At 38.3% G+C, this 18,852-nt stretch overlaps 1 protein-coding gene across 4 annotated transcripts in view; it reads right to left on the bottom strand.

Annotated features, from left to right (window-relative positions):
* LOC106923810 (RALY RNA binding protein like) overlaps nt 1–18,188 on the bottom strand; it is a 38,809-nt gene extending 20,621 nt beyond the window's left edge. For 2 of the 4 annotated variants that reach the window (XM_088001172.1, XM_088001174.1), the window contains exon 1: nt 1,918–2,425. Coding sequence is in view for 2 of the 4 variants with exons in the window: in XM_088001173.1 (XP_087857299.1) it covers nt 17,988–18,024 (37 nt within the window). In the remaining 2 variants the exon portion in view is untranslated. Of the gene's footprint in view, nt 1–1,917; nt 2,426–17,987 lie in introns of those variants that run through there. The other 2 variants (XM_088001173.1, XM_088001171.1) reach the window with 2 other exon arrangements.
* Between the last annotated feature and the right edge of the window lie 664 nt (nt 18,189–18,852).

Raw genomic sequence — 18,852 nt, 5'->3', positions numbered from 1 at the left:
CCTAAATATTGACCCAAGGGGAAGCAAATATAGAGAAAACAAAAGAGGTCCAAGTATCGAGCCCTGCGGTACTCCACACAATAAAGGAGCAGGCGATGATCTAAAATCATCTATGTCAACACAGAAAGACCTATCCGTCAAATACGACCTAAGCCACACTAAGACTGTGCCTTTGAGACCTACATAATGCTCTAAACGGGAAAGTAAAACATCATGGTCCACCGTATCAAAGGCTGCAGTCAAATCTAAAAGAACTAAAACCACTGGATCTCCAGCATCAGTAGCCAAAAGGATATCATTAAACACCCTCAACAATGCAGATTCGGTGCTGTGTAAAGTTTTAAAACCAGACTGAAAATCTTCAAGAATGTTATTTACATCGAGATAGGCCTTTAGTTGATTATAAACAACTTTCTCTAAAATTTTAGACATAAATGGAAGCTTTGAAATAGGCCTAAAATTAGATAACAGAAAAGGGTCTAAGCCAGGTTTTTTGATCAGCGGTTGAACTGATGCCTGTTTAAAAGGTTTTGGAACCACACCAGTGATCATGCTACTATTTATAATAGCCGTAATAGAAATCCCTAAAACAGGAAGAACCTCTTTAAAAAGTCGTGGGGGTAAAATGTCAGCTGCAGAACCTGAGGCCTTAAGATGACCTACAGTCTCATGTATTAAAGACAAAGTAACAGGTTCAAACTGAGACAAAGCAGTGGAGCATTTGACAGCAACTGAAGGGTCAGAAGCTGAACACATAATATTGGCCCTAACACCAGCCACTTTGTCCTCGAAAAAAACGCGAAATTTCTCACATACCTCCAGAGATGGCTCAAAGCCCGTATAATGCAGAACATTCAAAACACCATCAACAATATGAAATAATAAGCGAGGCTTGTGACGATTAAGTAAAATTATATTTGACAAGTGCTCCCGTTTGGTGTCTTTCACTATTAGCTGATATCGATGCCAGGAATCCTTTAACAGCTGGAACGACACCTGTAACTTGTCTTTTTTCCACTTTCGTTCAAATTTTCTGCATTCACGTCGAGCAGCACGAGTTCTATCATTGAGCCATGGTTCCATTTTAGTCCTCCATTTCCTGGGTTTCATTGGAGCCACTTCATCTAGAGCCGATTGACATGTAGAATAGAGCCAAGCGGTAAGGGTCTCTGTATCAGTAAATGATGGCATAGAAATTTTTGATTCAAATAACTCAGAAAAACGAATAGCCGTTTGCTGGCTTATTACGCGATGGCACCGTGCAGAAACACAGGGTTTTACAAAGTTGCTAGGCATATCAATATTGAACAACACCGGTTTATGATCTGAAAACACAGCATCACCAACCATCAAGTGGGAAATTGACAACCCAAAAGATAGAACAAGGTCTAATACATGACCACCTTCATGTGTGGGCTCAAATACCCACTGAATGAAATTAAAAGAATCAATCAAATTTAAAAAATCTTTTACCATCTGTTTGTCCGGGCAACAAACATGAATATTAAAATCTCCAACAATAAGAACTTGATCATATAGAGGCAAAACATATGCCAACAGTTCAGAAAAATCATTCAAAAAGTCCTTATTATATCCAGGGGGTCTGTAAATAACAGCGCACAGCATTGGGTACGAGCGACCTAACTCAAACATACTCAGTTCAAAACTGGAGGAGGAGAAGGACGCGGACAGCGGCTTACATTTGTATACATTCCGGAAAAAGGTTGCTATTCCTCCTCCACGACCAGACTTTCGGGGACAATTCAAGTAAACACAGTCTGGCGGTAAAAGTTCAGAGAATGCAGTGAGCTCACCAACACTCAGCCAAGTCTCTGTTACACACAGGAAGTCTAGTCGATTTGAAATGAAGACGTCCTTAAGAATATAAGTTTTATTTGAAAGTGATCTGGCATTTACCAAGCCGATCCTGACAGGGGCCGGTCGGTTCTGGTCTTTACCGCTGTAAACACCCCGACGTAGAGCCTGGAGGTTCGTCGAGTTCACTCCCTGCTGTCTAGAGCGTCTCTGAATACGGTAGCGGGGCCGTTGCTGAAAAACCCGTCCTTCTGAGCCAGCCAGCGGCACCAACCAGGTATAAGCAGAATCCAGAGGGGACCAAAAAAGATTCGTTCCAGTTGTGGCAATCCGTGATAAGCTGAACTTCAACCTCACCAGCCTACCGCTGCGTCTCCCCCGGACGCGATGGCGTTTTCTCCGGAAAGGTGTGGCCAGTATGCAGAGGAGGTAATCCGGTACTCCCATGAGAACCGGAGGCAAAGTTTTCGGATTTCCATAAAGAAATGTCGTCTCTGCTGAGGATCGGAGATCCAAAAGAGTTCGGCGGTCATAGATCAGTAGAGCGCTGGTATAAAAACTTTGGCAAATAAGCGCTAATACAAACATTAACATACGGTAAGGACAGACGGCCTGCCGTACACACTGGCGCCATCTTGATTATGGCGGAAGAGTCTAAAAACTTCCCACATTTCTGCAAAATCTGGTTCCAGAAATAGTATTTTTATCAGGCAGCTCTGATCATTTTCTGATAAACGCTTCACTGATTGTAAGGCCACTTATTTCTAACATGAATCTGAATCATCCTGGCTTCAGAATACACCCGATTCAATTTATTGACGTTAAATAAGTAAGAAAAAAAAGAGAAATAGTGGAAATGTGCAGAGGCTGAAGTCCTTGATGCCGTCATCCCTAGTTATGGGATGACAGCATCCTTCTTTCTCCAGGCTATTTCCTGTCAATTTACTGCTCAAAATGCAACAAAATCTAAAAAAAGAGAGTAAACTAACAATAAAGTATTCACTTTAAGATGTATCTCTCAGAGAAACGGCTTCGGATTATGACGACAGTGCTGAACAAACCTTTAAAAAAAATTAGAAAGACGTTCAACTCTACATCATAAGGGAACAACTCCAATACCGTAAAAAGAGAAGATTTGTTTTTATACATGAGTCAATAACGGACAATGATCAGACTCCAATGTAATCTAGATTAATTTTGCTTATTTTGGATGCCAAATTTAATTTCCATACAGCCAATAATGTCTGAAGCAATTGTTTATGCACCTTTTAGATAAGCAACGACAAAAATTATGAGCATATCATGAAGATGATTAAGGATTAAAATGAGAAAGAAGATAAAAGGCACAAAAAATGCAATAATGTCAGAGTTTAATTTGAAAAAATCCTTTTTAATAAAATTGTGGAGATGCCGCCCCTTCCCCCACCTGGATTGTATTAGGATTTACTTTACAAAAAGTGATTTAAAATACATTATTCTGTTTTCTCTCTGTCCATGTATATATTATTTATGCACAAAAATGTTTGAGATTGAATAAATGAATATTATCTTTAATTTTATTCAACCTTATATGGCAGTTTTAGCATCAGTATTAAAAGTTGTATTAAGTGAGCTAAAGTTTTATGCACAAGACGTAATGTAGGCAGTGCAAATATTCTCTTTTAAATGTTAACATGATGCAATAAAAGCTGTGAAAAATGAAAGAGTCGAAGCAAAAAGTGAGAAAACTCTTTCCTTGTAAATTGACTAAAGGCAGCGCAAGAATCCCATCATATTCTTCTTTTTATGTTGTCCCTGAGATCACACTCACAGAAGCACTCGAGAGGCTGCTTCATAACCGATTCCAGTTAATGACTTAACAGAAATATTGTCATGAACATTGCAGAGACTTAAACCTTGTTGTAAAGTTATTTTAAATAAGAGCTCAGGATAAATCCCTTATAGACCTTAAAGATGTTCTCTGACACTTTTAGCCTTACAGCTGTACATATTTGCTTAAATATTTCATGCCTCTGCTTTTCCGATGCCAAATAAAAGGAGGCGCCCAAATCCCTGAGAGTGGGATGGCACTGGAGTAGAAATAAGCTGCTGGCGAACTCCTTCTACCAGAGGAAAGGAGATTAAATCCGGGTGTTTTTGTACGCTCACTACTTAAGAGTGGAACGACTGGATGAGCGTGTTTTTGTGTCAGCATGCTTGATAGAGTTTGACCTCTGTGCCAACTTACAAGATAATTACAGTTTTGCTCATTAACCTGGAGGTTTACCGACATCGGAGGCAAACCTTCAATTAGCGCCAAGCAGCCAGCATAGCAATTATATCATCCAAAACCCCAAAAGCAATTAAAACAATCACAGACGCAACAAGTTTGATGTAAACAACGTGTGCCTCATATCCCTCCTGCTCTGCGTTGGGATTTTAGGTAACGGTGCTGCAACAGCTTCGACATTTGCTGAGTGAAGCCGTCAGGAAACGTGAGGCGCAAACACCAAGTTCAGAGCAGAAAGGTAAAGATTTCCTGGACCTTCTAGTTTCCAACACTCAAATATGGTCACAAGATAAGGATCAGAACTGAAACTCAAGAACCACAGCTGCAGGCAGCTTCTTTCCTGAGCGTCCGAGATCAACATTAGACATAAGATGAAGAGTAAAACCTCTGCTTCCCCTCTTAAAAATGAGGCTGCATTCACACAAGCCCCGTTTAGTTCGCTTTAATTGAACTTTAGCTGGTTTAACTAGAAACTCTTCATTTGGGGAAGCGTGAATGTGTGATCAAACTCTGAATCTAGGCCTCGGTTTGGTTGAAGTGATCCCTGGTTCAGTTCGAATGGATGTGAACACCAAGCAAACCAGAGATCCCTTCAAAAGCAGGAAGTGAACTATAATGCAGAGCATTCTGGGTAAATACAACCAAAACAAAAGTGTGAGTCTATCGCTAACGGGAGAAATGACAAAAGAGAAATCCTACAACCGCTAAAATCTGACGCCACTCCTTTTTTCCTTACATTTCATGAAGTAAAGGAAGTTGCACTCGGTGACTTCTTCAGGGGTTTTGGTGCAGCGCCCCCCACAGGTGAGGGGGTAGAACAAGTTTTTCAAAGGGTTTGGATCGTTTGACACAGTGGAGTGTAAAAGCGAACTTTGATCTCCAATTGTACAAAGTCTACCAGATGATCAGGTGTGAAAACAGAAGAAGTTGAGGCCATTTATTCAGGATTCCTTTCTGCAAGGATCGCAAAAACCGATCACTTCTTTTCCAGAAGCATCTTTCAGAAACAGGCAGAAGAGACACTGGTTTGATGAATTAATGAGTGAGTAAACAAACTGATGGATCAAAAGGATAAGACTGATAGATGGGATTATTAATAGATTGAAAGATGGATAAATGAATTGATGAGCTAAAGAACAGATGGATCTGACATGCTGTGAAGACTGACTGCAGTTTATTCTCTCTGAACACGTTGTTCCCCTGCAGTCACAAACTCTCCCCGGTGTATGTATGAGCAGTTCCCTCGGTAAGTGACCACACTGGTTGTTTTTTTTTTCTTTACTTAGTTTCCTCCCTTTGTTCTGTTGTTCTGACTTGTTTGGCAGCTCGATGTGCAGCTGGGGGAGCCAGAGAAGGAGATGGAGCTGTCTGTGGTGCTGCATAAGTTAAAGAGGCTTCTTAAGGTTTCTGTCTCTGCTCTAAAAACAAAAAGACGGCTCCAGCTCGCAGCTATGTAAATGTGCACATGATGCAACGTGAATTTTGATGCCCTAACAACTTGCTTAGGCAGGTTTGAGCTTGATTCTCCTTTACTGTTATTCTCAAAAGGAAGGTCCCTGTCCGTCAGCAGAGACTGCGAGGAGCAGAGCAATGTTTCTTTAAGTGAGCATTGTTATGGGTAAAAAAAAAGAAGAAGAAGAATAAAACTGCAGCGGAAAGACCGAGCCACGGAGTGTAAGTAATCACCCAGACAGGCTTGTGTTCCTCTGTCAGGAAAACAAGGATCCGTGACTCCCCGGAGGAAGCTGCCCATGTGTTTTATTGGTCTCATTTGTTGCCTTACATCTCTGTCTCCCTCACCCTCCTCTTCCTCGTGCATCCTTCTGTAACCTGAGCATCATCCAATCCTTCAACGTCTCCTCCATCTCCTTCACATTCACAAAAGACAATATCTAACCTCGATCACCCTCCGTCGCCCTATCAGACGGTGCGTTTCGTCTCTCCGTCTCTTCACACTGAGGCGGCTCATTACGAGACGTTTCAGAGCTGCGGGGCCTTTTCTGCGTGACACCTGCACAGCTGAAGAAAGCTCCTACTTCCCATCTCCTTTCATTAGCAAGGGTGGAGAAACAGCAGCACAATAAAAAGGATGCACTCCCCAATAAATCGAGGCTATAAGCCGAGATGTAAGACAATTTACTGGAAACAAAAACAGAAAAGTGAACGGAGGGGAATGCAAATCTTATTCCTGGAGGGAGTGTGAGCTGTCGGACCGGAGGAAGCCGCAACAAATCCGACTCTGTCTCCGCAGCTTCATCTTCCTCTCTGAAAATCTCTCCCCCTCCTTCAGACGGAACAAGGGGAACACCAGCTAATAGCCCGAGGCTCAGCGCGGCGCTAACAGGCGATGGCTAGCAGGAGTCAACAGAAGGTCAGAAGGGGCTGGATGGAGGCTGTTTCAGTGACAGCACCGACACGTTTGGCGTTTTAGGTGTTTACTGAAAGATTTAAGGATTCCCGAGGCTCATTTTGCGAATCCAGAAATGACAGTTTATTTGTGATTCAGTTAAATATTTTAGTGAATTATTTTTCTGTAGACTATTCATACAACAAATCGGATAAAAAAAAAATCAGCACATGCTGCATGTGTTTCATTTAATCACTTTAGCCATTTCTGCATAAAATTAGTAAAAAAAGTAATTTATTTTTTAAATAAAAAAACATATTGCTAAAAATCCAATTACACAGCATTCTTTCACAATCTGAGAAACTGATATTTTAAGTAGTATCTTAATTTTTCCATAGCTATATGTTTATTTTTTATACAGTTTTGGCCAAATTTCTGCTCCAACTCTGTTGTTCTTTCAGAAAATGACCTTTTCTGAGTCCTGCATACTCAAGTTAATGATTAATCGATAATTTTAAAAAAATCAACAGTTGTAAGTAGTTAAATGTGTGATTTTGATTTAGATACAAAGCACAGATGTTTTGTTTTTGCCTCATAAACATGACTTAGATCAACATATTTTAACAAAAATAACCTGAGAAAATACCAAAAGCAGTTAAAGAAAAAGCTAGCCTAAAGCAAAAGTAAAGAAAACAACTCCCAGTGAATTGTGCTAGTGGTTTTAGCTCCAGGTATTCAGGCCTATAGCAACATTCAGCACCTGAAACAGAAACTGTTTGCAGCTCCAAGTAACCAACACAATTCTAATGAATGATTTCTCTATTCTAAGCATATTATTTTTGGTTTTTGTTTCTATTAAGAAAAGGATTAGAATTGAAATGAGTCAGCTGCATTACATAATGATTAAACAAAAAAGAGAAAGAGAATGACCTTGTTAGGGATTACACCCACTGTAAGCCAGAGAGCGGTAATTTTCCTGTCAAGCTACAGCGTGTTTCTGTGAGAAAATAAGAGAAATATCCAGCCTACTAAAAAACACCTTGGCAACTGACTTTGTTGGTTTCCATTGCTGCAAATGACCTGTTTGTACTCCAGCAGCGAAGAAACATAGAGGCTATAAATGAGACAATAGCAATTCATGTGTGCGTGTGTGTGTGTGTGTGTGTGTGTGTGTGTGCCTTTATCCACAGACTGGAAATAAACAGGTGAAGAATCAGTTTTCAAAAGAAAAGAAAATTTTTATCAGCTGTTTCACATGCTTTATCTTATTTAGTATCAAAGAGTTTAAAAAATTTTTTCCCTGTATTATGATAGCCTTATTCAGAAGCTGTTTGGGTTAATCTTCAGATAAAATGACCAGTAAGACAAAGAGAATGTTTGCAACATAACGGCATTTATTGTACCATTTGAATTTCTGCAGAAATCACATTAAAAGATTAAAGATCTATTTGTGGACTTATTTCCAAAGTGAGGCAAACATTGAAGATTAAAATCAGACGAGGCTTTGTGTGAGTGTAATGTTGCTATGCAGTAAAACTAGGCTCATTATTAGCAATTATATGCTCTGTTATAATCCTGTTTCAAGTTGCCATGCTCCAATTGCTAATTTAGTAAAAAGACAGACAAAGAAACCATCCAGTTCTGTGCTAATTTTATATATAGAGACTTGAAAAGCCACAAAAAAGAATAAAAAAAATAATTCACAAAATTTATAGTACTCAATTATACTGCTCTCAAGTACAAGAATATATGAGCTTAAAAATCCCTAAAACATTTGCCATCGCCTTGCTTTTACCATTCTTATAAAGATAGTTATATATTTAATATATATTACAATGTTTTTCTTTCTGTAGTGCTTAAGAAACATTTGCCTCCATGGTGAACCGAGGCTGCAGTCTATTATAGCTTCATAATCAGGTGAAAAAGTTGGTACATTTGAGCAGGCAAAGGCAGGATTTGATTATTTATTTTTTAATTAAAAGTAATTTAGCAGTTATCTGTACAGTTTGAAGGTGCATGAAGGACCATCATTCATTTGTGAAAGCGATAAACGAAAAGAAAAAAAAACTAAGTAGTAGAAATCCTAGTAGAGTGGCTACCAATTACTGCAAAAACACAAAATCCCACCAAGTATGTTGGTCTAGTTTCTAGTGCAGGTTGGCAGGGACGCCCACTAGAAGGAAACAAACGCACCCAGTACAACACTTTCATTCTATTGGCTGAGAGGTTGCTAGGCGACTGTACTTTTCTGCTCCAAGTGCAAGCAGAAAATGATTCGCAAACGGGCAGAGGTTTGATCTGAGCAGAGACGAGTTTCGAGCGCGAGGAGAAACGTTTGAGAGAACACAGTGAATATTTGAAAGAGAGCAGAAGTTTTGAGTACAAGAATTACAAGTTTCCGAAAGAAAGAAATTAAGTCCTGCTTTCAAACTGGAAAGGTAAGCGCAGGTATAAGAGACACAAAATCCTGCTTTCAGACTGAAAATATGTGCTATCGAATTATGGCAGAAAAATTCCCCCATAAAATAAGTTCTTATATCTTAATGAAAAGGTACTCGAAAGTTAGTTTTGTCTTATTTTAAGTGTGAAAAGATTGTTGTACTAGAAACGAGATGAAATGTTTGGTAAGATTTTGTGTTTTTGGAGGATGCAATGAAAACATTCCTGTACTATTTGGCTTTTAGGAAGACTGATAAAATGCTTATAAATATTCCTTCACTTTTTAATGGTACAATGCATAGGAATGATTTTGAATTCTCAAAACCAAAAATGCGCAAAATTGGCTTTCTCCAGCAGAGCATCCTGCTGTTAATGAGGTACAGAAAGTCTGTCTCCACCTGATTAAAGTGCCTTAGTACAGCCTGTGCAGCACATCAAATTTTAGACGTGCAGCACAAGTGATTGACTACAATAAGCCACCTTTGAGACATATCAGCTAGAGCCTTCAAGGAATGAGTAATGGCTCCTTTCTTTTCCAAAAACAGAAGAAAAAATAGTCTCAAATGAACCCTGCAAGGTGACTCTATATCACGATGTTTCCTTCTTTTATGCTTCTTTTATTCCTTTATAATGTTTCCCATTTCCAAGCAACCGCCAGGAGTCATTTTGATGAGATAAATATTAAATGTAGAGGTGAAAAAAAAAAAAAAGCAGGGCATAGAAAGGGCTGCCAATCATCTGCTAAAGGAAAAAAAGCACATTATTTTCCAATAATTAATTGTAAAAAGTAATATTGTGAATTTGTCCCCTAGTAAAAACAGAAAGGAGCTGACAGAGATGGATGTTCAGAGGGCGATAGGTGGGGATGTGGGGAATACGTCTTTGCTCCAGGTTTAGCTCAGATGTCTTTGACACGAGTCTCTCGCTGAATTGTGAAGCTGGACAGGTGTGTGACGAAGGCAGGAGGCTGAGATAAAGAAATCGCAGCATCCAATAAGCAATGAGGACCGGTGGCGGTCTGGATCTCATAAAAGCTTTCATCTTTGCTCCACTAAAGGATTTCCAAGGGCAGATTTTCACTGAATCTCACAGGGGCAATAAAACGTGCTATCGATATTCTGGAGATGTAGACAAAGGTCTTTCTGCTTCACTCGGAGCTCACGCTTCCTTCCTTCCTTCCTTCTCTCCCAGAAACCAACCCTTACTCTTAATTTTCTCTGCTTGCAGAGCCGCAAGTTAGGAGGAAAACATGCATCAGTCCCTTCAGACAGGAGAGTAAATATAACACAACATTTTCCTAAATCAGAATTTTAAAAATCTTACACATCGGCAGAAAATTGCCTTGTTTACCGACACCTCCCAGCAACAACAGAGGCTGGTTTTACTGCGGGTCTAATTACATGGAGAAAGACAGGAGCAGGAAGCTATCTGCATATCAAAGGTGCTGCACGTCAATCCTTTGAAGATCAAACATCACACCAAACGTTTGAGGAGAACGAGTTCAAGCTGAAGTTTTCAATTGTAGACATGATGTATTATTTCACGACACGACTGTGAAATTAGACTGAAGTCAGGGAAAGTTGATCCACTTCAGTTCAAAAAGTGATATAGATTCATTTTGTCATTTAAAAAGAATTTTGTTCATTTTTAATACACCAAAAATTCTGATTTCCCACAAAAAAAAAATCAAATGTTACTTAAGACCAATAACTTATTTTAACAGATATTAATACCTGTTGTAGTTGGTATTTTCTAACATACTTTTTCCTTCCACTCAACTTTCCAATAAGATGCTTGGCTTCATCTTTCTGAGCTGCTGGTTTCTTTAACTCATTTCAGCAGCTTTTTGTGGCTCAAATTCCTGGATTTTACATGATCGTAAAGAGAAATTTCCTGAGAAGCAAAACTATGGGTTTTATTAACTTTAAGCTGTAATTATTAGAATTAAAGAATAAATAAACATTCAAAATATATCACTTTGTGTAAGGAATAATATATGTTTTTTTAATTTAATTGTATAAAAACTTCAACAGAAATTAAATGTATTGAGATGCTGAAAAACAACACAAACTAATTCTCACATAATTTACTGAACAATAAATAATACAGCAGTATAATAGTTTTAAAATACGTCCATATTTGTCATAATAGTTCAGGAAACTACATAAGAGTAATTTATGCACAATTAATTTAGGAAAATTAGCAGTTTCAAAACGTCATCTCGGGGTGTAAGGTTTAATGAGTTTCATAATTTATTTTATTACATTTTATGGACAGAGAAATTAAACAATTACTCAAAAGCAGAGATAAGACGGGCTGCACACCTCATCTGAACCTGGGAGGGGAAAAAAATCCATTACTGCTTTGCTAATTAATTCATTTCTGTGACTGACACTTTAGTTTCTGTGCAAAAACACTGTAAGCACAAAATTAAGTTTCCAGTCCATTTATTGCAGCCAGTTCATAAAGCTAGCAACGTCCTAGCTTTCAATGTAAACTGACTACAGCTATCTTTAAGCTGCAGAGACCCAATTTATTTTTATAGACCATTTGAGAGGTTTTGATTTGATTATGCTTTTAGTAAGTGAGAAATGAATTAATTTATCACCAAACAAAAGAAGGAATTTCTTCTCTGCAAGAAAAGTAATAAGAAAATGTCAATCATGTTAAGAGCTGCTAAAACAGCATTTTCCTTTTTCTATACAAACAAAGAAACACTAGCAGGATTTTGTCTTTATGGAGAAACAAAGAATTGGTAAATGTTAAGACTATTGATCTGGTCTCGCTTTCTAGTCCAAAAATGATGAGCCAATCAGAGCTTGTTGCCAATTTGAAATTTCTGCTTTTTGTGTTGCTTTGACCTGCTGATACTGACGTCAGTTGAACAGAAGATACAAGAATAACATAAAAAAATATCCTTGTTTTTTGTCTTCCTGCAATTTTCAGTTATCAACATGAAAAAAAAAAAACATTTTCGCTCTTACAGATTTCTTGTTTTTGCTTTTTTTCAAATCATTTCTAAACAGAGCTACCCACAGTGAATGCAAATTAACTTGGCCCTGTGTGAAAAAGTAATTTTATGAGGCAAGTGGCCTTGCTGGGCTGGACAGCGGCGGAGTTGGTAGCTGTTTTATTGGTGTTTTTCCTTTCCTGTATAATCACTAGCCTGCATGAAATATTCCGTTAACTGGCATGCTAATGTAAGAGCTAAACGCTAGCTAACTATTATTGATTTGGTTGTTCACAAAATTGCTTTTACCGTTTTAGCTGCAGCACTGGAACTCAAAAATGATAAATATTGTCAGTAAAGATGCTCAAAATACACGTAGAGCTCAAAGAGATTCCTATAGCAAAGCGCTAGCGTCTTTACATCTACTTTAAGCCGCCATCTTGAGTCTAATATGACGCCATCTTGGAATTCTCAAATACTAAAATAAAATCCATCACTATGGTGATTGATCATTAGATTAAGAATGAATGGTCAAAAAGTTTGTTGATTTTTAATTAAGCAAATTATTAAAGAAAACAATTTTAAAAATGTTTTTATCTTCACCTCTGCTTTACTTTATGAACTAATTGTTTTGATGTCTGATGTTTATCAATTTACAGCTAATATGGCCTCATTCCCAAATTCATCAATACAAACCTTGGTCTATAGACACACATGTTCCTACTGGACTGTGATATTACTATATATCATTCTATTTCTATAGTTCAGGTTTTATTCTTATATATTCTGGTGCAGGTGTGTGAGTTAATCACAACAGCTTTTTGGCACCAACTAATCTAAGTTGGTTGAAAGCCAATTTGTCCTCTTTACCAGATTCTGCTTAAATAAACCTGATTTATCAACATTTACAGTTCACACTGAACTGTAAATTGCAGCATTTCTATTGGTTTTATTCTTACTTTTTTTAATTGCGCTGTTTAACTTCATGGTAGTTTATTAGTTGTTTCATAATTGTTGAGTCTTATTCGCTTAGTGAGTTTGTTGATTAAAGAAGTCCGAGCTTATTTTGGTTATTACTAATGCTAATCTTAAATCATTTGTCTATTGTATTTAATATATTAAATACATAATTTAGTTTTGTTAGTAATTGCATTCATTTATAGTTATCCATAGCTAAATTAAACCTATTGTTGCACAACACTGGATTGCATTTCATCATTTATACTTTGAACCCCAAAACAAACCTGAACTGCATTGTGTTGCAGTGTTCAACATTTTGTTTTAAAACTTATTCTATTTGAGAAAACACAAAAATCACTTTCAGCACCCTCAGTGCTTTTCTGCAGTCGCATAGGCCATGTTTCAGGAGAATCGTCTCATAACCCGCAGCACCTGCAGGCATTGGCTCAACAGATAAAGGCACAGCATCAGTCTGAGATCACATCCCTCTGTGTGACCCATAAACACCAGGAGTTGTCCTGTGCCACTGAACAACGAAGCACTCTTGGTTCTTAACATTTCATTTCATACTTTTTCAGACCCCATGTTCCACAGCTTTTATACCTTTCTGCAAATTAAATGGCAGAACAAATACAAAGGCTCAAAAAGAAATAATGGCAGGCATTTCTATAGAGATCAAGCTTTACAAATCCTGGAGAATGGATGGTTGGACAAGAGATTATAAAGGAGGAGATGTAGAAATGCAAGAATATATTTACTGATGGATGGAAATTAGTATATTTCTATGTCACTTTCATTCATGTTTGATAAAATCATTTTAAGGGAACCTGCTATGAAAAATTTACATTTAGGACATTTTTGTACTTCCATTTGGGTCTGAACTATTTGTAAAAACATCCCAAAACACCCAGCTGGAGTTTGGCAATAAGTTCTTGCAGGCTCAGCCCCGTAACCTAGCAACTCCAGCGCAGCTCTTCCTGTCACCTAGCAACCAAAGCAGAGTTCCGCCCATCACCTAGCAACCGAAGCAGAGCTCTAGCACACTTGCTCATTTGGTTTTAACACAATATTTTACCTTTAAGACAGAAGTTTAAAATTTTTTAAAGTCTGGCCTGTTTTAGATTAAAATATAGTCTGAAAATACAAGTCGTTTTTCATGCACCGTTGACTTTTTTTCCCCACTTATTGGAAAATACTACATTTAAATATCTCAGATGTAGCAACTAAAAAAGCAGAAAACTCAGGACAGATGAATGCAGTATGGAGAGGAAGGCTAGTGGTGGGAAACAAGACGTAAAGATGAGATTTAGCCAAAACAAACCGAGTATTAGTAGTTCTCATTGTGAGGAAGCTAACTCTTTTATCCAGACAGACAGCTGGATAAATGAGAAACAGAGAGACAACTGTCTGTCTGTTTCTCATTAATTCTCCGTCTTTCTGTGTCACTACTTGATGTCCTGGCAGCCGGTGGTCCAAAGAGCCTTGATGATGCCGTTGGTGGGAAAGACGAGGGCTCTTTGGGAGCAACATCTTGTGACAGCTCTGTCACATTATTTCATCATCGACAAGGGAGGCACATTAGGTCTTCTCTGACAGATAGATGAAATCATATTTCCAGCACAGGCAAGAAGCGCGCTGCCTTTGGCTTGTGCAGAACTGAACCAAAAAGAGGAAGTCAGATTTTTGGCACAGCTTGAGTTTTTTTTTTTTTTTTTTTTTAAGTAGCTGCAACTTGCATCTTACGTGAGAACTAAAATGTTCGGGAGAACTAAAATGTTCGGAACGGATTAAATCCTGGAATTGCTGGTGGCTTATTGAAGGGAAGTAGAGATGCCCCCCTCGAACCGCTACAGCATGGACTGTGTTGCGCCTGATTAGCATGCCTTCCCACGGACATGCACGCTGCATTTCTGGGCAAAGGAGTGTAGTCTGTGGAGACAGACAGCACAGTCTCACATACAAACTCTGAAAACAAAAAAACTGTCCCGGAGGAAATCTGTCTGGAAATCTAGCAGCTTGCCCAGACATTTTAGACCAACTAGTCTGTACATACTCGTAAAATCATTTGGTCTGTGCTGCCAACAACACGCATCTGAAGTTACTGAGTTAATATTTTTTGATTAAAAAGGGGTTTTGAAAACATTTTTCCCAAATATCAGCCTTCGGTTGTGCTTGTGACAGAACTCCAAAGTTTTCAAGCAAAGTCTGGCATCCATTCAACTTTGTTCAACCAGCTTTCTCTACACGTTACAGCTCTGCACAACCAGAGACTTACAGTTTTGTTGATTGTTCTTGGCTAAATAGCTTAAGCTCAGTTAGATTGAATGAAAAACATTTGTAAACATCAATTTTCAAGTATTGCCAGATTCCACAGTTAGATCCAAGTCTAGGTCATTCTGACATATGAATATAATTTGATCAAAACCTTTGCTCATAGACCAGTAGAATCAAGAAATTACTTAAATAGAGCCTGTCTGACAACATGAAGTAGGATGAAAGAGCTCACAAAGTAACAGCATGCCTCGATTAAGAACAGATACAAAACAACTGCCTCCTTTCCACTGACAAAGTAATTATTTTTTCTGCTTAAACACCACAAGGGAATATCTCAGATTTGCCAAAGTAATCCTCGTGATCCCTAAGACTTTTGGGAAAATATGCTGTGGGCGGATGAGAAAAATGTGGAATGTTTTGGAAGACAGGCATCCTGCTACAGTTAGTGTTGAATTAAATCTGTGGTTTTTAAATAAGTACAGGAAAAAAGTGTTGGGTAAGCACTTTTACTTGCTGGAAAAGTTTTCCTTATCCAGCAAAAATGGTCTCTCTTTCTTGTAAACATTTGAATTATTCAATGACAGACAACCTAAAGCTGACAGAAGAGGAAAGAAGAAAGTTTATGGCGACCGCAGATAGTTGTACCAGAGTCAACAGCCAGACCATTAGAACAACCTCTGGGTTTGTTTATAATCATAAAGTCTCTCAGGTAAGAATGAGCTGCTTTGTGTCTCATTACAAAACATCTGCTGTCAACTAAAGACAGTACTCACTCACTCCAAGCAATTTGTTTATTTCTCAGTGTCTTAATCTATTGAACAACAGTTTGTAAATCAGCATTCTGGCTGCTCTAAAAAGTAGATCTGCACAATATATGTGTGAATTGCTGAAAATTGCAACAAAAATATTAATTGTATTCAATTTTTGCTTTTTATTTCACAGAGTAATCTATGAGCTTTAGCATCACAGCTACTAAAACTACATATCGAGTGCCAAATTTAATATTGATATGCAAAACTTTGCACTGCTGGCCAACCGTTGGATCCCAGCAGTTCTTTGCAGTTGTGATATAACCTGCTATGGTTGTGATTAGACAGTATGCAGCTCTACATGACTTCCACCACATGTGTAGCAGATAAAACAAGAAACAATATGAGAAAACCAATGGCCGACTTTTAACATTAAAGCTGGAGTGAAGGCCAATGTGTGTCTGAAATAATATCATGACAGATTCACTATTCTGCTGCAGTTATCATCACTAATGCACAGACTCGTTAGAACAGTGAGGCTTTCAGCTGGTTCCATGTAGCATGACTTGCTAATATAAAAATGCTGGTCAGAACAGGAGCAGAAATCACAACATCCGTCTGATTGCTGCCTGAACTTCAGTGTTTTGTATTTTTTGTCTCTGTTCACTTGCAGACTTAAATAGTCTGTGTTCACCACAGACTGATTTTAAACCCCTGGTTGGAGTTTTTTTTATTATTGGTTTCCTAACATTACTCCGGACATTCTCCTCCTCACTACAGAAATCATCATATAAATCTTCCACCGATTAATTTCACTCAACCTGGAGATTTTCATGTCACTACTCTCCTACTGGCTGGCCAATCTTATGCATTGATGCCCAAGTTCAGTGTTTCATCATTAATTCTGGGGAATTTTCTGCTAATTTTATGTTTTTGTTCCTTTATTTTTTTAAAAACATATTTAACAACATTGAAAATAGAAATGAACATAAATATCAGTCTGGACACCACTGAAAAGAAAAAGTTGTGAAAATGGTTACATATGCCCTTTAAAGTTTCATGCTGATGCATTCTTAAAGTCGCAGACCGCTTCAGGGGAGTGTTCAGTACAGGCGGATAAACAAGCCAAAAAGAAAGAAAACACACTCCTCTCTCTAAGAACACATTTTCATTCATCAGTTACAGCAACACCACGGCACTTTCTGATCATCTCACCCAGCTTGACATTGCTCACCCTTCAACATGCTCTTCTGCAATTCCCATATATATATATATATATATATATATATATATATATATATATATATATATATATATATATATATATATATATATAGATATGTATGACACTGGAGGAGGATCTTATTCATGGGCTGAAAATTGAACGAGCTGCATATGATGCTGAGAGTCAGTTAAGCTGTGAATTTACTAGACTGTATGCAGTTTGCAAAGATAAACATGAAAATAAAAGCAAAGTGGTAATTTTAAATCCTAAAAAGCAGCTGGAAACAGCTTTTTATTAATCTGTGCACAGGTTTTCTGGGTCTACGCCTCTTCTGCTTGAAAACGCCTGAATGCTTTTGCCTTTTTTCTCTCTTAACACTTACTCCTCTGTGTATTGTTCAAATGTGTGCAGAACCAGAAAGAGGTAAAGCACGGTCCATTTTTGCAGATTCAATTTCCTTTTGTCAAGCAAAAGCAGAGCACAGATCCCTCTTTCATGAACCACAGTGATCCTTTAAAGCAATTATCTCACTATAAACGTGGAAATTTGAAGGCATTAAACCTAAAGTACCCCACATAAAAGCTACAAAGCCTAATGGGAATAATTTGGATTAAAAATAATGCACATAAGCAGAAATTTATGCTCACTAAATACTTTCCGTCCCTCCAAAAACCATGCAGCGTATGCAGTTTTTGAATTCTGCTGCAAAACAGAAGTAATTGTTTATCCCTCCGTAGTCTTAATTAGCACATGAAACCAACAAAAGCAGAAGCAGGTGCAATACAGGCTGCAGCAAAACATTTCAGAGCAGATCAATTTATGACACAGACACAGTAGCAACTCATATTTTGTCTCCTGAAGCAGTTTGCAGCTTCTAAGCAAAGCAAAGCAAAGCAGCGCAGAGAAAATGTCCCCAGTGTTATTATCACCTGTCCGCTCAGGACGTCGTGCAAACTTACAGCGATGGTTGCGACGCTTCCCCTTGTACATGGTCATTATGTACCGGTCCAGCTTTGCGCTTTTCACAGACAAGCAACAACAAGACGCAGGGAGGAGACGAGAGAGGAGAGCGCGGCGTGCAGCGAGACTTTCCGGGGCAGAAATGTGCCGTGAATCAGCCTCTCAGACAGCCAGACGGAGGAACTGAGTTCGCTTCGGATCGTACCATGATGTGACCGGGGAGAGGGGGCGGACCCGGGCTACAGACACAGCGTCTCCTCCGCGGACAGACCCGCAGCGCCATTCATGGTCCCCAAAAGAGAGTAATCTGTATGTTAGGTTAAAAATACCCCTGCTTGTCAGCTATATGACATCGATTTCTGGTACATTAATAAAGTTCAGAGAAAAGCGGGGGGTATTATCAACTGGATCATCGAAAATAAATTTTATAATAACCCAGATTTTTCCCCCCTCTAATCAAGGTTGGAGTCATAATAGATCTACAAACTAAAAAACATAAAAACTGACATCAAATCAAACAAAATTATTTTTTCTATTTTAGACCAGGTAGGATAAACAAAATAAATATATTATTTTATTTTATGTTGTTCATTTTTATAAGTTACAGTTTCCAGCTTTCTGATGTTTTTTTTTTTGTCTGTTTGGAAGATTCAGCCCAGCTGTTTCAATGTTTCCTTATGGAGCGTACCAGTCTTTCCTGCAGCACCACAGCGGTTTTAATGCCCCTACTTCACAGTCAGAATGGGGTTGTCTGTTTTCAGCGTCCTCCTCTTCTCCCCTCTAAATGTAGCAATGGTCATTACGACCAAAACATTCATTCAACAGACCAGAGGAAATGTCTTTTGCATATGCAAACTGCAATCT

The sequence above is a fragment of the Poecilia mexicana genome, unplaced genomic scaffold, assembly GCF_051168715.1.
Source record: "Poecilia mexicana isolate PSO_F unplaced genomic scaffold, ASM5116871v1 scaffold_20, whole genome shotgun sequence".
In the NCBI taxonomy this organism is placed as follows: Eukaryota; Metazoa; Chordata; class Actinopteri; order Cyprinodontiformes; family Poeciliidae; genus Poecilia; species Poecilia mexicana.
This window is presented reverse-complemented; position numbering and strand designations above follow the sequence as displayed.